The sequence below is a fragment of the Indicator indicator genome, chromosome 8 (assembly GCF_027791375.1).
Source record: "Indicator indicator isolate 239-I01 chromosome 8, UM_Iind_1.1, whole genome shotgun sequence".
Lineage (NCBI taxonomy): Eukaryota > Metazoa > Chordata > Aves > Piciformes > Indicatoridae > Indicator > Indicator indicator.
This window is the reverse complement of record NC_072017.1, coordinates 6,880,312-6,902,679: the sequence shown is the minus strand read 5'-3', so window position 1 is coordinate 6,902,679 and position 22,368 is coordinate 6,880,312. Positions and strand designations below refer to the sequence as shown.

At 40.3% G+C, this 22,368-nt stretch overlaps 2 protein-coding genes across 4 annotated transcripts in view; both read left to right on the top strand.

The window, feature by feature from the left end:
- Window positions 1-9,601, top strand: part of KLHL5 (kelch like family member 5) — a 42,704-nt gene extending 33,103 nt beyond the window's left edge. For all 3 annotated transcript variants that reach the window (XM_054383272.1, XM_054383271.1, XM_054383270.1), the window contains 6 exons: window positions 2,380-2,566; window positions 3,672-3,896; window positions 4,172-4,334; window positions 5,675-5,887; window positions 6,769-6,940; window positions 9,012-9,601. In XM_054383272.1, the coding sequence (XP_054239247.1) occupies window positions 2,380-2,566; window positions 3,672-3,896; window positions 4,172-4,334; window positions 5,675-5,887; window positions 6,769-6,940; window positions 9,012-9,068 (1,017 nt within the window). In that variant the 3' untranslated portion in view covers window positions 9,069-9,601. The remainder of the gene's footprint in view (window positions 1-2,379; window positions 2,567-3,671; window positions 3,897-4,171; window positions 4,335-5,674; window positions 5,888-6,768; window positions 6,941-9,011) is intronic.
- Window positions 9,602-15,972: 6,371 nt separating this feature from the next.
- Window positions 15,973-22,368, top strand: part of WDR19 (WD repeat domain 19) — a 31,790-nt gene continuing 25,394 nt past the window's right edge. The window contains exons 1-5 of the mRNA XM_054383286.1: window positions 15,973-16,088; window positions 17,440-17,520; window positions 19,267-19,379; window positions 20,999-21,172; window positions 22,169-22,239. Of these exons, the coding sequence (XP_054239261.1) occupies window positions 16,047-16,088; window positions 17,440-17,520; window positions 19,267-19,379; window positions 20,999-21,172; window positions 22,169-22,239 (481 nt within the window). The 5' untranslated portion in view covers window positions 15,973-16,046. The remainder of the gene's footprint in view (window positions 16,089-17,439; window positions 17,521-19,266; window positions 19,380-20,998; window positions 21,173-22,168; window positions 22,240-22,368) is intronic.

The window sequence follows — 22,368 nt, the reverse complement described above, 5'->3', positions numbered from 1 at the left end:
TGGAACTAGATGATCTTTAAGGTCCCTTCCAACACAAACCATTCTATGATTCTATGATTTCTTTTTAACTGAGATGAAGTTTCTTTCAGAGATTGAGACTCTGTGCCATAAGAAAACTTCTTTGTAAGTTGGGGAGCTTAGATACTGGTCAAAATGTAGGTTACATCTTGTTGCAAAGCTCATATACACATGGTGATGCTTTTAATATTAAGTGCTGCTTGTCTATCAGAAAAATAATTGGAGGTCTGAATTGGTCATGTTGTATAAAAGCCTTGATTTTCATTTGTGAAACTATGACAACGTCCAATTTAGGACAGTTGTAATTAATTTGTTGATTGTTTTGTTGTTTTTTTTTTTTTAAACTGTGTGCAATTTTATATAATTGCATGGTTTTTAATTCACTATTTTATAATCACAAAGTGTCCCTATGAAGTGATACAAGTGTTGCTTTGGGTCAAGAGAACAAACAATGGGAAGCACTGAAAGGAAAGAATGGGAACAATTTCTTTTGCTGTTCTTCAGAGAATCAGAACATTAGCCAATTACAAAAATACTCCAAAAATCAGGCTTATTTTCCTAAAAAGTTATTGGTGAAGGGCTTTAAAAGTTGTTTTTATTCTCTGTGTGTGTTGATTATTTCCTAGTTTCTGTTGATTTGCCTGATTCAGGCACATTCGGGCTTACACAGGCTGATCCATTGTGTTCAGGCTTAGTCTGTGCTTCCCTGTATCTGTTCTGGAACCATGATTGTCGTAGTTACCCCTTTGCAGTCCTAAGGCAGCTTTTAGCCAGAGCTATGCACACACCAGATGATTTCATGCGTCCCTTTAGTGCTCCTGATTGCTAATTGCAGAGTAACACTGTACCTGTTACCAGTTGGCTTTAAACAGCTCAACAATGACATCTCATTCTGGTTTGTAGTTCTGATATTCACACAGTGCCTGGATTTTGTGGTGGCAGTTCAGAGGCATTTGCCTTTTTCTCATTGTTCTGACAACTGTCCAAGTCCCAGTGGGGCACTTGACTTGCCTTGTCTCTGTTACTCAGGCCATGCCTTGCAGCTCAGGAAAAATGCCAGTTGTCTAGACTTCTGATAATTACAGTTGGGATGCTCAACCTACTGATACATTTTTCCTGTGACAAACAGAGGGCACAAAAGACTCCAGCATCTTTAAACTGTAGAACTTTCATTAGTAGTCTTTATTTAAATAAATGTTCTCATAAGTCAGATTTAAAATTTAAGATTTGCCAGATTTGCATCCTTGATCTGAACATTTTCAACAATGGCTTGTATCAAGTGGTGAACTGTGGTCTGGGTCACTGTCAGAGTCAGAATAGAATATATAATTAAATACTCAGTCTGTGCCTGAAGTGGCTATTACAGACCTTTGATTTGGGTTAAACTGACATACCCAGAGCCTGATCTCATTTCCTTGAGAATCATATGTGTAATGGTACTGGAACACAAGGAGATTTTCTTTTCTTCCTTTGGACCACCAAGCTTAAGTTTTCATTAGGATCGGATGGCCTTCATTTTTAATTTTATTTTTGCTTAATGGCTTAGGTTAAAATTTGAATATTTGTTACAAGTTTATTCTTACCCCAGTCTTTTTTTTGCTTGTGACAACAAAGCCAAGCACAAGGGTCCTGTATGTAGGTTGGGGCAAACCCAAGCACAGGCCTGATACAGGCTGGGCAAAGAACAGGTTGAGAGCAGTCCTGAGGAGAAAGATTTGGGGGTAATGGTTGTCAAGAAACTCAACATGAGCTATATGCATTTGCAGGCCAGAAAGCCAGCCAAATTCTGGGATGCATCAGAAGCAACCTGGCCAGCAGGTTGAGGGAGGGGATTCTGCCCCTCTGCTCTTGTGAGACCCCAAAAATAAGAAGGAGCAAGTTGAAGAAGGGCCACAAAGATGACCAAGGGGTTAAAGCACCTCTTCTGTGAGAACAGGCTTAGAGAGTTGGGGTTGTTCAGCCTGGAGAAGAGGAAACTCCAGGGCGACCTTCTAGCAGCCTTCCAGTATTGGAAGGGGGCCTATAAGAAAGCTGGAGAACAACTTTTTACAAGGTCATAGAGTGGCAGGACAAGGGGTGATGGCTTCAAACTGAAAAGAGGGTAGGTGACACTGGAACAGGTTGCCCAGGGAGGTTGTGGATGACCCCTCCCTGGAAGTCTTCAAGCTCAAGTTGGATGGAGTTTTGAGCAACCTGATCTAGTGAAAGGTGTCCCTGCCCATGGCAGGAGGATTGGAACTAGATGATCTTTAAGGTCCCTTGCAGGCCAAAACTATTCTGTGAGAATGTTTTCTTGTACTGTTTTTATTCTGTGCCTCACTTACAGCAATATAGCTGGTTTAATTATCTTTTTTTTCACAGTTTCTGGCAGATATGGAAAATAATGCACTCTTTAGGGATGACATTGAATGTCAAAAACTCATTATGGAAGCAATGAAGTACCATCTGTTGCCAGAGAGACGACCTATGTTGCAAAGTCCTCGCACCAAACCTAGAAAATCCACAGTGGGCGTGTTGTTTGCAGTTGGAGGAATGGATGCAACAAAAGGTATTGGCTTACATATAATGATCAGTTGATGATCTGTTGTGGTTCTTTTTGAAGGAGATGTTTGATAGCTGTTTTTACAGTTTGGTAATTCTGATATGTAAAGATTCTGCAGTGTAGAAAGTAAGTTGTGTATGTTTAAGGTGTTTCATTAGGTTAAAAAAACCTCTATGTAGCTTTGATAATACTGTAAACATTCTGGAAGCTTGAGTTGTGATTGATTTGAGATTACCAAGGGAATAAATGATTTCTGAGGAGGGAAATGTTGAATGGAGTGAAAATTAACCTTTATTTACTCGAATAGGAAGTCACTTGGAAAAAGGACACAATGACAGAAAGGACATAGAGGAAACTTGTACACGTATTTAAATAAAGTGGTTAATTGTTAAATGGTTCTGTCAGAGCTACTTGGATTTTCTTTTACACTTCCACACCATGGTTAAAAGGAATCTGCCATGCTACAACATATGAGGCAGACTAAGTGTTTTAACTGTTTTAGAGCTTGCACCTGTAGTACTTCATGTCATAGAACTGTTGAGGCTGAAAGAGACATTTGAGAACATTAAGTCCACCCACTCAGCTAGAGCTCACAATCCCACTACTACCACTAAATCACGCCCCTCAGCACTAGATCCATGCATCTTTTAAATACATCAGGGGATGGTGACTCCACCACCTCCCTGGGCAGCCTTTTCCAATGCCTGAGAACCCTTCCTGTTAAGAAATTTTTCCTAATATCCAAGCTGAACCTTACCTGGTACAACTTGAGCTTGTCACATAGCTTCACATTAATTTTTTTTTCTGATACTGTAAAAGAGATTATTTCAAGATACAATTCCATTTCACAAGAGTTGTTTTATATTCTCAACATTTATACTTTTTAAAGGCTTAACTTTGCAAGGCAGCTTTTTGTCTTGAAAAGCCCTGAGAGAAAACTCTTTATAGTGGTGCAATTAGTTCCTGAGGAAGCAGAAGACGACTCTTCATATGCCTAGAATTAAGAAGGTGCTGCAGGATGTCATGCTGCCTTGTGGGCTCAACATATTGGTGAAAAAGCTATCCTAATAATTTGATGTGTTTTTAATGACTTGCATGTGTTGCCGTTCAGGAGCTACAAGCATTGAGAAGTATGAACTCCGTACCAATATGTGGACTCCTGTTGCAAACATGAACGGCCGAAGATTGCAGTTTGGAGTTGCAGTCTTAGATGATAAATTGTATGTTGTTGGAGGCAGAGATGGACTGAAGACACTGAATACCGTGGAGTGCTACAACCCCAGAACAAAAACTTGGAGTATAATGCCACCTATGTCCACACATCGTCATGGTCTGGGTACGTAGAGACTGAAGGCATGTTTTCAAAAGGTTATTTGGTTTAGGATTGGTTAAAAAACATTCAGAAATTAAACTGAGGGACTGGAAACCTTGTTTCAATGCCAACTGCCCATTGAAAATCTTGTCTTCTTCAGATTATATCCAGCATTGGCTACCAAGAGGAAATATATTTTGTGGTGCACATTTGGACTGTCACTAGGAAAATGTGATATTTTTTTCTCTTATCCAGAAGTAATTGGTTTTCATATCCTTTTGGGTTGTTGTTGGTTTTAGGAGTAGCTGTATTGGAAGGTCCAATGTATGCTGTGGGAGGACATGATGGCTGGAGCTACCTGAATACAGTAGAAAGATGGGATCCACAGGCTCGTCAGTGGAACTTTGTAGCTAGTATGTCAACTCCAAGGAGCACTGTTGGTGTAGCAATATTAAATGGAAAGTAAGTGAAGGCAACTTCTGTTTTCTATCTCATGATTTTAATGCAATTATTGGACCATCCTGAGTGACTTAATAATTTCTCTTGAGTAGATATCTGATAGCCTTAAGAACAAGTTTCACAGCAAAGATACTGTGTTGGTCAAGCAAGCTTCCCCACAATATCACAGAACTCCTCATTATCAATTATGAGACACCATCTTTATGGGCTAATGAGTAGTTTTCCTTTGGCCCTTATTAAGGACTAATTGGTCATACTATCATCATAGACTGGTCATAAACTCTGTGCATAAACTCTTTATCAAGTTTGATTATTTTAGTAGTTTTAAAGATTGATCAGTGATGGAGTGCTGCTATTTACCCTTTTCCTTCTAGCCTTTCAGAAAGTTGATACCCTTTGTTAACAGCACAGGTTAGAAACCTCTCTGTCAGAACTGAGCAAACTAGGCCACCTAGTGGGTGTGAAGGACCTACCGTAGAGCAGTCGTTCAGACACTGAAGCCCAGGTGGGGAGAAGTACTTGAATGCGTGAGATGAGACAGAGCAGAGTTGTTGCATGCACAGATTCACTACTGAATTTATCTCTCTGACCCTGGGCCTTTGTCTGTCAAGGCCATTTTTGCCCTCACTACAAGAAAGATATTGAGGTGCTGGAGTGTGTCCAGAGAAAAGCAATGAAGCTTGTGAAGGGTCTGGAAAACAGGTCTGGAGGAACAGCTGAGGGAACTAAGATTGTTTATTCTGGAATATAGGAGGCTGTGGGGAGACTTCACTGCTGTCTACAACTGCCTGAAAGGAGATTGGAGCCAGCTAGGTGTTGGTTGCTTCTCCCTAGCAACAAGTGATAGGATGAGAGGAAATGGCCTCAAGCTGCACCAGGGAGGTTTAGGTTGGATGTTAGAAAAAAACATTGACTGAAAGGGTTTTCAAACACTGGATCCAGGCTCCCCAGGGAGGTGGTTGAATCCCCCTCCCTGGAGTTGTTTAAAAGCTGCAGAGATGTGATGCTGAGGGACATGGTTTAGCACCATTCTTGCTACAGTTAGATAATCAGTCATCTTAAAGGTCTTTTCCAACTAAAATGATTCTGTGCTTCTACAGGTAATTCTGACAGTGTGCATAGGTTGGAACATAAATGCTGTTTTAATAGATACCCATTTTCTGTAAATCACTGTTATTTCATGTTGATCAGGATAATAGCAGCAAAATTTTACCTTGGTTTTCATAACAGAACATTCTAGTGAAAGTCAAAAATCTCCTTCTATGCTTCCCTTCTTAATATATTTGAAAGTCCTTCATACACCACTGGAAACTTTGTCTTGTTCTATTTTTTCCACTTTGTAGGCTTTATGCGGTTGGTGGTCGAGATGGAAGTTCTTGTCTTAAGTCAGTAGAATGTTTTGATCCTCATACAAACAAATGGACCCTCTGTGCTCAGATGTCAAAAAGAAGAGGTGGTGTAGGTGTAACCACTTGGAATGGCTTCTTGTATGCAATAGGTGGCCACGATGCCCCAGCATCAAATTTAACATCCAGGCTGTCAGACTGCGTAGAAAGGTAATATCCTGATGAAGAAATCCTGCACTTGCTTTACTACAGTGTAGCAGCAGAACTCTTTCTGGGGTGGTGGCATACAACAAGAGAGAGGAGCTGTATGTGCTACTATATGGAAAGCAGAGTGGATAGGTAGCTGGTGCACTTACTGCCTGTCCAGATGACTACTAAAGAAACATTTTCAAAAAGAGTATTTGGGGGAAAAAGTCCTTTGAAATGTATGCCCAAATCTGTGCTTTCTTACCAGTATTGGTGAGGAGAAATTAGAGAATAATTGAAGGAATCAGTATCTTTCAAGAGCCATTTCTAGTTGCAGGGCAATCTTGAATAGAATGGCTGCCCTAGAAAGAGCAGACAGCGTTATACATTTCTGTCTTAGTTTAGACTCCCATGGGCAGCTCTTCATCACAAAATAGTTTTCATGACTGTCTTCCCCTGGAAACGGTAAAAGTTACCCCTTTAGAGTGAACCCAGTCATTACTTTATCTAACCAAGTGCACCTTAGGTTGCATCTGGTCCTCTAGGACAAGAGGAAATGGCCTCAAGTTGTGCCAGGGCAGGGCAGGTTTAGGTTGCATATTAAGAAAGAAATTCTTTAGTGTTGAAGAGTTGTCAGGCATTGGAAAAGGCTGGCCAGGGAGATGATGGAGTTGCCATCCCTGGGGGTGTTCAAAAAACGTGTAGACATGGCACCTGGGGACATGGTTTAGTGGGCATGGGTTGACAGTTGGACTTGATGATCTTAGGGGTCTTTTCCAGCCTTAATGATTCTATACATACTCTACCTGTTCTCAACTACCTCGAAAGTGTCAAATACAATACATGTTTTTTTTGTCTTGAATTTTGGCAACAGTTTCAGAGCATAACACCAGATTGTCTTTCAGGTACGATCCAAAAACAGATGTGTGGACTGCTGTGGCCTCTATGAGCATTAGCAGAGATGCAGTGGGAGTCTGTCTTCTTGGTGACAAGTTGTATGCTGTTGGAGGGTATGATGGGCAAACATACCTTAATACAGTGGAGTCTTATGATCCCCAGACAAATGAATGGACACAGGTATGGTTTCTGGTCAGACCATACACTACTACTTCACTTACTGTTTCAAGTGTGCCTCTTTTTCAAGGAGAATTCAAATACTCCTTCTTTAAGAAGCACTTTCTTCGGAATCTGTTGTCTCCTTTCTTTGTCTACCATCTCAAAATTATTTATCTTAAACAGTTGTTAACTTCTAATCAAGTGCCCTTCTTTCTCTGGCATGAAGACAGCTATTTTCTTTGACATCTACTGTTAAGAAAATGTATTGGCATGTTCCCCAAGCTTTTGTAAAGGGCTCTATTTATCACTTCCTGTTCTGAAAGTAAATGATAAATGTAGATTAGTTTTAGCTCTGATGTGTTTCTCAACAAGTTTATCAATTTCTTCAAGGTTTTGGTCATCTTTTCATGAATAATCCTTTCCTGATGTGGATGCTATATAAAGTGTGTTTATCTTTCAGGAAGTTTTTTCGTATTTCTCTTCACACAGCTCAAATTTAAAAATCTCCAATCCATGGTCAGAAACCATTACTGTCAGTTCAAAGCTTGGTAACTTATACTTTTTTATGTAGCTCCAGGAATGTGCTTGTCTGTGGGAAGAGCACACACAGGGACATCCTGTGCAGACTGTCCTTTGGTATCTACTGTCATTTGAGATCTCCTGAAGCGTCTATGCCACAGAAGGCCATCAGATACAGCCCAGAATCCACGGGAGACTAATGCCCTTCTGGAGTCCAGTTGCAGGCTAGGAACACCTAGGATCAAGGTCACCTAGAGTAGCATTTTACTACCCAGTACTTAGGCAGATGAATTCTGACCTCCTGAATGTGTTAGGCCAGTACCAGCCCCAAATCGTTAATGCAAAAAGAAAACCACAGTCAGAATCTTTGTAACACAGAAAACATAGCTGTCTATTTCTCTGCACTTCATACTGCTGCACACTGATAAAACATAAGTTGTTTAGGAGGCTCATCAGAGCTTGGGACCTTCAGTGGCAGTACTGGTAATGATTATTTATAGCGTTATTTATCCTGCTAAAGAAATAAAGCAGAGAGAAACAATGCTTCTCACTCTTGCATCTAGATGAATCTTACATGATGCCTAGGTGCTGACCATCCTTGGCCCTCTATATCTCACTGAATCCTGGAATCCCAGTATATGGACAGTTTTGAACCCTTCCTAGAAGGATTTGGAAGTGTTTATGTACCTTCCTTCTCTCTTGGTATGTCAGCAGTTTACCACCACTTCATCCACACACAACTCAAAAGAGAGAAGTGGAATTTTCTCAGCTAAAATTCATCAGAGTCACAGACAGCTCAAGATAAGTCTGTTGTTCGTAGGGAGAAAAAGAGAAGAAAATAAAAAATTTGGCATAAACACCCTTTTTTGTCTTCAAGACACTTAGTTTGCTATTCAGACACTGTCCAGTACTATGAAGCTTAGAAGGGGAGACGAAGTTGAGTGTTAGAAACCAACTTCCTCTTTTCAGGGCCAACAGAATCTCAACAGAAAAGGGTCTTGCCAGAAGTAACTTCTCTTTACAAAAAAAAAAAAAGAATAGAGACTGGGAAATTATTTTGATTTCAATAACTCTTAATAGGATTTTATCAAATATTCATGTGAAAAGGAGAGATTGCCCCTGCCATGTTTGGAATTTTCTGTTTGAGACAAAAATGCATCATTTTGCAAACCATTACTTAGCTGTCACTGTCTAGTTCAGGTGTCCAGTTTGTACTGTAACAAAGGATTATTTTTTCTGTAATACCAAGTAATTGAAATTATCAATAAGAATTATTCTGTATTCTTGAGGTTTGCTATTGCTGTCAAAGTGCTTCACTCTCTAATATGAAATATCCTCACCTTTTCTGTGGGTTTTAATCCAAGTTTTGTACCAATTTGCTATTTTTTTTGAGTCATGCTAACAGTGTGAGTGATACTCCCACTGTGCTGCAGCTGTACAACTATTATTACAAGCATTAACTAAATACTGGCAGGAGGTTGAGGGGTTTTGTTGGATTTTTTTTTTGGGTGGGGGGGCAATGCTTAAAGCTGACTGCATTTACCTCACATATTTTTGGGTTTTGTGTTTACAGGTTGCACCATTATGCTTAGGAAGAGCTGGAGCATGTGTTGTGACTGTGAAACTGTAAATTATTTTCTCTATGAAGGTGACATTCTCCTCTGTAGACTCAGAGGATTTTTTTTTTCCACAAGCAAACTACCAGTGCACCAGTGAAGACAAGGTGCAGGATACCTACCAGAGCAAAGTGTTCGGTCTGAAGCTAACACATTCATGTTGTTCTTAAGGACTGATACTAAGCACTTTTTAAGAAATAATCTTTGTTACCCATATGTTACAATATGATCTATTTGTAAGAAGATCAACTGCATCCAGCCAGTTGCCAGCAGAGGACTTCTGTTTAGGAAGTGCTAAGAAATTAGAGAACTCATTATGATAATAAAATGTGTAGATCTAGGGCCTTGATCACCCAAACATGCAGAGGAATGATGCTGTAGATGGATGTACTTCCACTGGTATAGTTAACTCAATCTCTGGGTGAAGCAAGTTACAAGAGTGGATCTCATATATTTAATTTGCTTGTATTAAACATGTTTGGCTGTAGGTCTCTGAGCTGTTACAATGCAGGTTGACAAACCAATGCAAACCATTGTAAATGGCAGGCTTAGCACCTGCCTTGGAAATGAAGTTGTGTATTTGGTGACTCTTTTGCACTTTTATTATCATTCCTAGTTTAGCAAACTTTTTATTTAACCAAAGCCTTATTTAAGTATTGTCTTATTATGCTAACAGAAATCTGCTATTTAATAATTTCTGCCAGAATTTTTTCACATCCAGTATACTAATTGGATTTTCAAAGTTTTGGTGAGATGCAGAACATCATACCTTTATCTCTGCTTTTGTTCTTATTTCCTTTGCTATTTTACACGGAGGGGGGGGAATCTATAAGCATGATTTATTGGAAGAAATCTAAAGTGTGATTAAAAGTTAACCAATTTAATATTTGCACTTTGGAATTTGTGAAGCATTCCATTACATCTCAACTAATTCCATTTTTACATGAGGCTTTGCACTAATGTGAAAAAAAAATATTTTATAAGATGAAGTGAAACAGTTGTCTATCTTTCCAGTAAGGTTACTCCGAAATGTAAAGAGCCTGATCCTGCAAGATGCCTAACTGCCACCATTTAAGCATGTTCAGCATCTTACAGGAGAGTTCAGTGTGCCTCACAGGATTATATCAAATTAGTTACCTTGTTTCACAGTCTATTTTTTTTCAGATACTTTATAATTTGCCTTTCCTGAGCCTTATGCTGTTACAGAGAATTGCTTTTGAATGGTCTGAATGTTCTTGGAAAGTCTTTTTGTATTTGCTTTTCTGTGCCTTGTTCCTTATGTTTCCAGAACCATAGGTAAACACGTGTTTGTAACGGAAAAGGGGAAGATGTGAGCTCATTGAATGTTTTTCAGACGTTTGAAGCATCTGATACCCAAAGTCTTTGTACATTTGTAATTTGAAACATGTTGATGCTCTTGGTGAACTATTTATTGTTTTAAAAAGAAATCACTAAGCAGTGAAACTTTGTGATAAAACCTGCACTGTTTGCAATTGAATACAGCTGAAGTTAAACACAGCCTTGTTGAGTCAACACCTTTTTTCTTCAAGCTTTACAGCCTGTTTTCACAGTCAGGGCCTGGTGGGGGGTTGGAAGGAACCTCTGAAGATCATCTAGTCCAACGGCCCTGCTAGACCAGGGTCACCCAGAGTAAATTACGCAGGGATTGGAACACCTCTGCAATGAAGACAGGCTGAGGGAGCTGGGATTGTTCACCCTGGAGAAGAAAAGGCTCTGGGGAGACCTAACAACAACCTTGCAGTACCTGAAGGGAGCCTCCAAGAAGGATGGAGAGACTGTTTACAGGGGCTTGCAGTGATAGGACAAGGGGCGATGGCTTCAAACTAGAGAAGAGCAGATTTAGATTGGATGTTAGGAACAAGTTCTTTACCGTGAGGGTGGTGGAGCACTGGCACAGGTTGCCCAGGGAGGTGGTTGAGGCCCCTTCCCTGCATGTATTCAAGGTGAGGCTCAACAGGGCTCTGGGCAACCTGATCTAGTTGAGGATGCCCCTGTTGACTGCAGAGGGGGTTGAACTAGATAACCTTTGGAGGTCCTTTTCAACCCCGACCGTTCTCTGATTCTATGAACAGGGCTGGGCTTCCTCCTCTCCCGTCTCCGGGGTGACGGCGACGCTGTGGGCCGGCGGGTGGGCGGGGCCTGGCTGCGTGGATGGCCGGGGCTGGGGGGCGGCGCATGCGGAAAGGGAGCTGCGCAACGAGTCGGGGGCGCGATGAAGGTGAGTCCCCAGGAGGCCTTGGGAATCTCTTCGGTCGCCGTACGCCCGGACTGTGGCGGGGGGCACCCGTGAGGGAGCCTTGGCACCGGGGCGGCGCCGGCGTCGCGATCTCCGTTCCGCGTTGCACGATCTGGGTCGGGGGCGTCGAGCGGGGCTCGCCCCGGCCGGGCGGTGCTCGCGGCCTGGGAAGCGGAGAGGGGCGCGGCGCGAGCCGCCCGCTCGTGCAGGTCTGCGGCAGGCGGGAGGCTGCCGCCGCGGACGGGGCCTCCTCTGGGAAGTCAGGGCCGCTCCCGCCGCCCTCACTGCCTCGGGCTCCCGGGAACGGGCCGCGGAGGCTCATACCCCGCCCAGGCTCGTTCTTCCCGCGACGACTGCCCAAGCCGCCGCCGTTACCGTTATCCGAAGCTGTTACTGGCGAAGTTCGGGTCTCCTGCCCTCAGGTCAGGGCCTTAATGCCGGCCCTGGCAGCGGAGAGGAGTGTGAGGACATTGAGCTTGCCTGAACTCCCATCATTCTTTTTTTATCCTTGGTTTATTATAGATTTTATTAACTTATTTTAAAAATAACAAGTAATCGTCGTATTTTGTTTATACTTGTGGTATGTGGAGCTCATAATTTTATATTTTTATTCACAAAAATGCAAAGTCAATGGTAAGAGTGCCTCAGGTTATATTCACCTGAGGGGAATCTTTGACAAAGATTTGATTACAGCTGCCAGGCTTTTAGTGGACACCAGGTGTTGGTGTTTATCTGACAAGTCACGTTAGCAAGCTATCGAATAAAGCTGTGAGCTTTATCTTACAGCCAAGTTACAGAAAAAAAATCCGAGCAGGTGGTGTGCAAGGACAAGGAATGTAAGAAACTTTCCTACTCAGAAGTTGGTGTCTCTTTTTACTGGTGAGCAGCTTTCAGGTCTTAGCTTTTAAAACCCAGCAATTCAGAGAGGGCAAAGTAGTTGCATATTTTCAAAAGATGCATAGATGTTGAGCCTTCTGTTTTACACACTAAAAATGCTTTCTAAGTCCAAGCTTACCTGAACATTGTGGTCTTTGGACATGAAGTGAAATTTTTTACTCCAGTAACTCTGTAAGAGAAAAAAAGAAAATATTTGTGATAGAGTCTTAATAGTTCTCAATAGAGACATTTAGTACCAGAAACTTCATATTTTCCAGCACAAACCGTAAGATTTTTCTATGGAATGTTAGTGCTTTGGTCAATTAGAATCACCCAATGTTGTATTTGAGGGTTGGGGTTTTTTACCTGCACAGTACTCATAATTGCTAACATATTAGGCGGTTGTTCTATGCTTATGAATTTAAGGTCTGTAATTTCCCACTTTTTTTTTTTTTTTTTGTCTCCTAGCAAGTATTCTGTCTATTAGAAAAAGCTTGGTCTGGTTCCCCTGTGCAGTTTGCTTGGCAGAAAACTTTGGGAAACTTCCTTGCTGTAACAGGGTAAGATTATAAACAATCATTGAATTTGTCCTTAGAAATCACTGATGAAGAAATGGAATTATTCTACATGTTAATCTTTTTTAGAGGTGATTGTGCTGTGAAAATATTTGATCGTCATGGTCAGAAGAGAAATGAGATCAACTTACCAGGGTAGGTACAAAGATGGGTTTAAATTATTTGCTTTGCTATTTCCTCATAAAATGTTTTTCTTCTGGTGAAGTGCTTGTACAATGTAAAAAATTTGTAGAAAGAGACACTATCTCTGGTGAAGAAAAGAAGACGAACTGGTGAGCAAGACAAACTTAGGGCATGCTGGTTGACAAGCTCAACAAGAGCCAGCAATGTGCGCTTGCAGCCCAGAAACCAGCCATGTCCTGGACTGCATCAGAAGCAGCATGGGCAGCAAGTGGAGGGAGGGGATTCTGCTCCTCTACTGTGCTCTGATGAGACCACACCTAGAGTACTGTATCCAGCTCCGGAGCCCCCAACAGAAGAAGGGTGTAAAACTGTTGGAGCAGGTCCAGAGGAGGCCACAAAGATGATCAGGGGGCTGCAGCACCTCTGCTATGAAGACAGGCTGAGAGAGTTGGGGTACAGCCGAGAGAAGTGAAAGGTCAGGGGAGACCTTCTAGCATCCTTCCAGTATTTGATGGGGCCTACAGAAATGCTAGAGAGGGACTTTTGACAGGTATGTAGTGACAGGGCAAGGTATAGTGGCTTCAAACTGGAAGAAACTTGATTAAGATTAGGCATTACGAAGCAATTTTTCCCCATGAGGGTGGTGAGGCCTTGGAATGGGTTGCCCAGGAGTTGTGTCAGCAGCACAGGTTCTTAGTCTGCAGCATACAGTGCTTTCAATATGTGTTGTAAACAGCATTGTTTGCAATTTGCTAGACACTTGTGGGTAAGTCTGCTGTCCTCTTAGATGTGGGAACTATTTGCAAGCAGAGGTTTTTCCTGCCTCTGCACAGGTTTCTTGCCCAGCTTTGTTAGGCTTATTGAACTATGGGAAAAATAACCCCAACACTGAATAGCCTCTGACAATACAGAATCTTACAGGGGTTTTTCACTGTCGTTTTACCAATCAAGGTGGCCATATTTGAAGTACAGGCTCATTTTGATGACCTCCCTTTCACCCATCACTGAGATTTGAGTAGTGGGGTGATTGCAATACAGCTAGATCTGTAGTCTGCCTTGGGTTTGCTTCAGAGGGAAGAGGAAGCACAGGGATTTCAGCTTACTAAATCTGTCTGTTTTTCTACACTTAGAAACGTCTTAACATTACTAGTGAATGTTTTTTGTGTTGTTGCTTTTCTTCCTTCAGCAACTGTGTTGCTATGGACTGGGATAAAGATGGAGATACTTTAGCAATAATCACAGACAAATCTAGTGCCATATTTCTGTGGGATGCAAACACAAACAAAACCAGCCAAGTAGACAGTGGCATGAGGTAAGGAAGTTGTTTCTGAAGTGTATACTTGAAGACTTGGATATTGCAAAGATCATCTTTTTCAGGGTCCTTATAGAACACAGACTGTTAAACTAATATGCTACAGTTTGTTTGCTAACTCTTCTCTGTATAATTTGCTGGGTTAGAATGCTTTTTGTGGGTGGAGGATTGGGGGTGGGGGTGGGGATGGGGTGGGGGTGTGTTTCTTTTTTAATTGTCAACAATGCTAAAGTCCCCAGAGAGCTTCTCTTCAATGTTTCCAATTTGTGGTAGCAACAAGAATGAGAGAATGAGTGGGTTGGTTTTTTTTTTGGTGTGTCTGCACTAGCTTACAAAAGTAAGGGAAGTGATCTTAGTGCTGCTGAGTTTTTTTTTTTTTTTTTTTCCTTAGATGAGAGGACTAAAATACTATTCACAAATCAGACTGGTTTAGGATGGGGGAAAGTATCTATGGTGATCCTACTCTAAGGTTCAAATCCCTACCTTTCAGAATTTGGCCACAGACTTAAAACTCGCCTGAGGCCTGTATAACAGTCAAGCATTGGATTAACAAAAAAATCTTGGTTTAACAATTAAACTTTTAGTTTCTTTGAATTTATTCCACTAAATTATTGGACACTGCATAAACATTCTGTCTCTAGGAGGGAGAGTGGGAAGTGAATCTGTCCCATGTTTAAGGTACCTGTGCACAGAAACAGATGATTTTGGATACTGCAGCTATTTTATATATTTGAGTTAAGACAAACACTCCTTCTGACTTAACCCTTCATTTCTAAAGTTTCTTTGACTATGATTTTTGGGGGGGTTGAGTCTTTTTGTTGTTGTTTTAAGTAGATACCTTTTTAAAATTATTATTTTAAGATGCCAAAATTGGAGTGTTTTATCCATTAAATCAAAATAATTCAGTTTGGCTGGAAAAACTGAGGGGTGGGATTTATGTTGGTTTCCATAAGGGTGATTTTATTCTTTCCTTTTCTTTTTCAGACCTAGTTTGAAAACTCCATGTCTGGAATATAGAAATATTCCATATTTCTGTTAATATGTATGCTTGTATTTTGTCAAATCTATTTGGACCCTTGGCTATTTGATTATGGAATATTTCCATACGTTGCAGCCTGATAAGTTTTCACATGTAAGCATATAAAGGTGCAAGGAATATCTGTGCTTTTCTTTATTTTAGGGATACAATGTCTTTCTTATTATGGTCTCGAGTTGGAAGTTTGCTTGCTGTTGGAACAACAAAGGGAAACCTACTTATATATAACCGTCAGACTTCTCGCAAGATTCCTGTTCTTGGTATGCATTGGTTTGCAATTAAGGTTGCACATGTCAGAGCGTAATTTTGCTGAGATATTTCTGCTCCTTTTTACTTCTGTATATGAATATACCAGTATAAAAAAGTCTTCATAGTCAGTCTTCACCTTGTTTTGTTGTATTTATCAGAGTATTTTTGTAAGTTAAAAGTATATATGCACATATCTGATACTGCCTCATGTGAAACTTGTGTTTTCTTTCTTGCAAAGGATTTGTGTCATTGTTCTTGTTGCTTAGAGCACCTCTGGGCAGAAGGTTTAAGCATATAGCATAGTCCCCAGACCTTTGATGCAAAGAAATGGAAGAACAGTTCCTAACGGGAGTAGTGCTCTGATAAGTTGTTTTGCATTCTGACAATTTGTGTTTGAGTGGGCAGACAGAACATATTTCCATTTCAGATGGTTTATTTTGTTCTTGGTGGTTGTGTGCATGTGTGCTGTATGGGTTCCTTTCTTTTTCAGGTAAGCACACCAAGCGGATTACTTGTGGCTGTTGGAGTACTGAAAACCTTCTGGCTCTAGGTGGTGAAGACAAAATGATTACTATAAGCAATCAGGAAGGAGATACAATAAGACAGGTACTATTTAGAACCACATTTGATTTTGAGGCATACATTAATACTCCTACTTCCTGAGAAAGCTGGGATCTGTGGGAACTTATGCCAGTTCAGTCTCCCTGCATGCAAAGAGCCTTTGGGAGACCTCCTGTAGGATGAAGGTATATCAAAACATCTGAGCTGTGTCATGCAATGGGATTTAGGATATTAGAGTCTCTCTGATTCTGCTGTTGTTCTGCCTAAATGTGTTTCTCTCATCCTTGATCCTGATCTGTATCTGTAAGAAGAGCGTCCTGTGAGTGCTGTCTCAGCTTCCCCAGAAGCAGCACAGGACAGCTCTCACCTGACTACAGGAGGTCTTTAGGATGTACTTTTAGTGTTGTGAGTGTGGTTTAGATTGATTAAACAAAGATCCATGCCTCTGATGTGCAAGGATTGCTCCTAGGCTGGACCTCTATTGCATTGCTGAGAGGCTAATTCTATTGCTTCCTCCAAGTACACCCAGGTTCTTCAATCAAGCATTCTGCTTGCTCACATACATCACAGTCCTGTTGAACAATGACAGTTTTTGTGTAATGTGCAAATGTATACCATTCCCTTTTTTAACTTTAATGAGCAGCATTTCACTCAAGATTTTCAAAGAACCAATCTTTCATATGCTTCTATGTTCATGTTTGAAAAGCCCCACTGAAGATGCCCTGATAAATTTAAGATATCCCTGCTTTAAACTAGCTGGCTTGGTAGCATAACTGAGACAGCAGACTTGATTATGAGGTTTTGGAACCTCGTATTGACTGCAAAAGCAGCTAGGTTGCTATCACTACCTAAGACAGATCAGTTATATCCATGTTAAAATGCATTGTAAGTATTTAACCTGGATGTCTTGGTCTTCCTTCTTTGAGTCTGCATTGAAGTGGCCTTGTTTATACTGCTTCAGTTAGCACTGTCTGTATAGTATCATCTTGCAAGTCTTCTTCCTCATCTGGGTCTTCTCTATTTGGATTTCTATTTCTGTTTCCTAGATATTTTTTCAGTATATTCTGTGATAACATGTCATTATCATCCAAACTGTGGTCATGTTTTCACCAACTTTACTCTTAGTTATTGCACTTAGTACCAAAACTATCTATCTGCTTATCTATCTGTTTACTTCCCTGTTTACCTATTTATCTATCTACTTACCTGTTTACCTATTAATCTATCTACTTATCTGTTTACTTATCTATCTCTCTGTTTACCTGTTTATCTATCTGTCTATCTATGCATCTCTCCATCCTTTGCACCAAAACGCACAGAGAAGGACTAATACAATTATTTATCATCAGTATTTGCTACAGTACCTGTTATCTCAATCTGAACTTCTTTCCCACAGACCTCAGTGAGCTCAGATCCCAGTGATATGCAGTTCTCAGTTATGAAGACTGATGAAAGAATATCAACCACAGAAAGCACAGTAAGAATTCAATCCAAAATACTGCAAAAAGTGTTAATCTGATGTCTCAGGGCTTCTGGTGGCAACCTGCATGGGCCAGGAAGCAATTTGTTCCTCCTTGACTTAAAATTTTGTGTTGAAGATTTTTTTTTTTTTTTTTTTCCTTTTCCAAAACTATCCTTTAAAGTTAAAGCTATACTTTTTTGTTCGTTAAGGATGTGTTCATGAAAAGTGTAGTGGTTAGTAGTGTAGTGACAGGTAACAGATGCGCTTTGCGAAGGTAGTTAATGGAGATGTGTGGAGGGACTTAAATACATACAGGATAAATAAAGAGCTGTATATGCAATGTGGCAGGTCAAAATGGGGCAGGTTTGCCAAAATTGTTAGTTAAGAGATCAGAAAGAACACAACCTCAAAGTTGGATCAACAATAAGTAGTACTAGAGTTAACATCTTGCTCTGCAACATAACATTCCTGTAACTTCTTAGAAGAGTTTACGAATTAGTATTTCTTCAATATTGCATCCTTAAGCTGCAGTGGAACTACAAGCAAACTGCTTTGAAAGGCAGAAAACACGCTTTTTATATTTGAGGTAACTTAAAGAATTACATGTCAGAATTTGAGTTTGTAATTCCGGATTAATACACCACTAGGACAAGAAATAATGGCTTCAGACTGGAAGAAGCTTGATTGAGATTAGACATTGGGAGGAAATTCTTCCCCCTGAGGGTGGTGAAGCACTGGAACAAGTTGCTCAGAGAAGCTGTGGAAGCTCCAAGCCTGGAAGTGTTGAAAAGCAGCTGTTGGATGGGGCCTTGAGCAAGCTGATCTAGTAGCAGGTTTCCCTGGCCGTAGCAGGGGGATTGGAACTAGATGACCTTGAAGGTCGCTTCCAACCCAAACCATTCTATGATTCTGTGATTTATGGAGTTTTAGGCCAACATAGGCCTTTTTTTTCTTCAATTTGAAAATTTCAACTTTGATTTCATTCCTCTAGCTCTTGGTTTAGGAATAACCTATTGTCTCCTTTTACAACAAGGAAAGCTGGAGCACAAGGTAAAATAAATTTGTAAATAGCTCTTCCAAGTATCAATGACTAAGATGAAACGAGTTGCTTCTCCTTGCTTTTTCTAAAATGAGTGTTTTACACACAGCTGCCTAATAGTAACACACACTCTATTAATAAAAATCTTTTAAAAATCCCCAAAGTTCACCCTGTATTCCAGTATCAAGTCCAAAATCTCTATGGGATTTCTCAGATAAAATGCACTCACCTAGACTGGTGTCAAACTGTAAATATTGCTCATGTAATACACACTGAACAGCCTGAGGTTTATGGAATTGTCTATCTTTGGAATCTTAGCAAAGCCCTTTGAGGTGGCAGTGGTGTGACAGTCATCCCCTCAACCTTCCAGATAAAAATTCTATGGGTCAAAAAACACATCATAGTTCAAGTGAGAGTAGTCCTGAAGGATAAATCTGTGTGACCCTGCTGCATTTTCCTCTGAGGAAATGGAACTAGCTTAATGCTTCTCTAGGGAGAAAAGTCTTGAATTTGAAATGTGTGTTCTTCTGGGCTTGCATTTAGTGCAAGGAGAATATCGTGAAAATCTCTTCCACTGTTGGTAAAGATTGGCAATTCAGATCCATGGGATTCCTAAGGATTACTGAAATTCCTAAATCTCGTATTTTAGTGAAGATGTGGAGCATTACGTTTAAGGTGGTGCCATTCTCACCAGGTTAATTTCTCTTTTTATTTGTTGGCAGGTTAGTGTAGTGGTCGGCAAGAAGACTCTCTTTCTTTTTAACTTGAATGATCCTGATAACCCCATTGATCTGAAATTTCAGCAGCCTTATGGCAGTATTGTAACCTACAAATGGTGAGCAGAACTTTCTTCATGAAGCAATCTAGTATTAACAAGCTGAGGATTTTCCCAATAGTTCTGATAAATTCTGGCAGGGAAATCTTACCTCTTGCTTACATTGGCTTTTTCTTGAATGTGTTGTAGCCTTTTAAATAATTCTTTCACAAACGCAAATAAGTCTGCAGTTTGTTTTAGTTGACAATTCAGTGGCTCTAAAAGCAGTGTTTGCCAATATAATCACGCTTGGTACACTCAGTTTTAGGGCACTTACACTGCTGCTGTCTTGCAGTAAATTAAACTGAGGCTTTTGTAGGTTGTTTTCTGTTTGGATGAGTAATTGATGAAAGAAGGGCTGGAATTTTATCCTCAGCTAGTTTGTTGATTTACAAAGTTATGCAAAGTTGTTGTAGCCTCACCTCCATGTAATCCAACTGGTAATGTTCCTTTGAAGAAATGCCAGGCTCGAAGTATCAGCTCTGCAGCCAAAAAGCAGCTATACTATTTCTGTACCTTTGAATCATGACACCTCTCTTTTTAGTGCCTGTTGAGTAAACGTGGATTTGACATTTCTTTACACTGCAACTGTGTAAGAACACCTGTAGCTGATGCTTCAATTTGTGTCCACATGTGCAACATGGCATACCTGGGCTGTTTCCCTTACAGTGACTATTTTGCAGTTATGCTCACGAGACATTGTTTGAATTCATCCTTACACCCTGTAACTATTTCTACCTTCACTTTGTTACTTCTATTTGACACTGTGGAAAGTAAACAGACATGATAGGATGAGAGGCCTCAAATTGCACTAAGGGAGGTTTAGATTGGATATTATGAAAAAATGGTTTACTGAAAGAGTGGGCAAGCACTGGAACAGGCTTCTCAAGGAAGTGGTTGAATCACCATCCCTGAAGGTGTAGACATGGCACTTTGGGGTATAGTTTGGTGAAGATGATGCCATTGCATTGATGGTTGGACTTCAGTGATCTTAGAGGTCTTTTCCAGCCTTCATGATTCTATGTTTGTATGAAATACAGATTGTAGCTTTGGTACCTCCACTGTGTTTCCAATAGTATGCCCTAAGGGCACAGTGACTGGCATTGTTTTTAGCATAGCTTGGATGTCAGCCAAGTCATCCAGAAGTTTGAAATTTAAGTTTCCATCTTCTGGCATGTTTATATGAAGATTCCAGAGGTCTTTCACCTGGCATCACTGTCATATATGCAGCTTCCTGAAAGTAAAATGGCATTATAGAATGTAGAAAAGAGAATAAAGACAACTTATGAGTGAACTGTGGGCATAAACATGGATTTGTCCTTTAAGAACCTTTGGCTGATCTTCCCTTAATCAGTTTTATACTATATAAGTCTGGTGCTCAACAATATGGTGTAGTAGTGACCCTGGTAGAGTTAGATAGTAATTGGATTTGATGATCCTGAAGGTTTTTACCAACTATAGTGATTCTGTGATTGTTTGATTATTTCATTCTGTTTTACATATTTAAATTCCCATCATTTGATTATTTTCCTGTAAAAGAGATTCACTGACAGTTACCCCAGTAGTCTGAAAGAAAACATTTTGCATATTGCATAAATATATCCCTTAATTTTTTTTAATTTTTTTGTTGTTGTTAACAGGTATGGTGATGGCTACATAATGATTGGCTTCTCACGAGGGTATTTTGTAGTCATTTCTACACACATTCGTGAGATAGGTCAAGAAATCTTTCAAGCTCATAACCACAAGGACAATCTAAGCAGCATTGCTATATCCCAGTCATTAAACAAAGCTGCATCATGTGGAGACAATTGGTAAGTGGAAGTTCGATCTGTAGAAAGTAGAATTCATCTCTCTTAATGCCCAGCTATAGCTGGGGACCCTGATGCTCCAAGGCTCCCTAAGAAGTCGGTTCAGAGAAGATGAGATTAAGTGCTCTCTGGAACTGCCTCTGCCTAAAGATAGAAGCTAATTTTGACTAAAATCTCTGTAATTGTAATTATTGTTGGGGATTTTTTTTTTTTAAATAATGAATTAAACTTTAGTGTATGTTATTCCTTTTGATTCTTTTGTTTTACTGCTGTGTTACTTGGCTACAAAAATGCCCAAATTTCTTTACTATAATGCATTTATTGGACAAAAACATCTGCTTAGCAACAGCAGAACAAGTCGTTTCAAGCTGTATCTGTATTTGAAGCAGTGTTTGTCCATCAGGAATGCGTTCTTAACCTAACCTTTCCAAAGGGAACAATGGTGTGTGTTTCCCACCCCTGAGTTCTTCTGAGCGGGATTTGTGCCTTTTTTCTCAGATTTTAGTTCTGAGCAAATACTTTTGTACAGTCATCATGATCACACTGATTTTCTCAAGAGGATGAGAAGAGATGGCCTCAGGTTGCACTAGGGGAGGTTTAGGTTGCATATTAGGAAAAAAAACCTTGACTGAAAGGGTTCTCAAAGACTGGAACCAGGCTGCCCAGGGAGGTGGTTGAATCCCCATCCCTGTAGGTGTTTAAAAGCTTCAGAGATGTGGTGCTGAGGGACATGGTTTAGCACCAGACTTGGCAGAGTTAAATAATGGTTGGACTCAATGGTCTTCAAGGTCCTTTTCAACCGAAATTGTTATATGTTTCCATGATATGCTATTTAAAGTGATGGGTAACAGTGTGTGTTGCTCTTTTGGCAACAAAAGGCACTTTGCATTTGGGTTCTATTTTTTGCTCCATTAGGCTGCCTTGATTGGGCTGGCTTTCTTCTAGTTTATGATGACTCAGTTTTTGATTACAGAGAATGACTGTTTATTTTTGTTTTAGCATTAAAATCCATGATCTGTCAGACCTGAGACAAATGTATGCCATAATAAACTTGGATGATGAAAACAAAGGTATGTTACCAGTCTCCATGAGGATACGAATCTTACAAATTAAATAAACCAGAACTTTGATGTTGACTGTTTAGATGATTGAAAGCATTGTTGTTGGAAAAACTGTGTAAATAGAGAATTTACATAAAT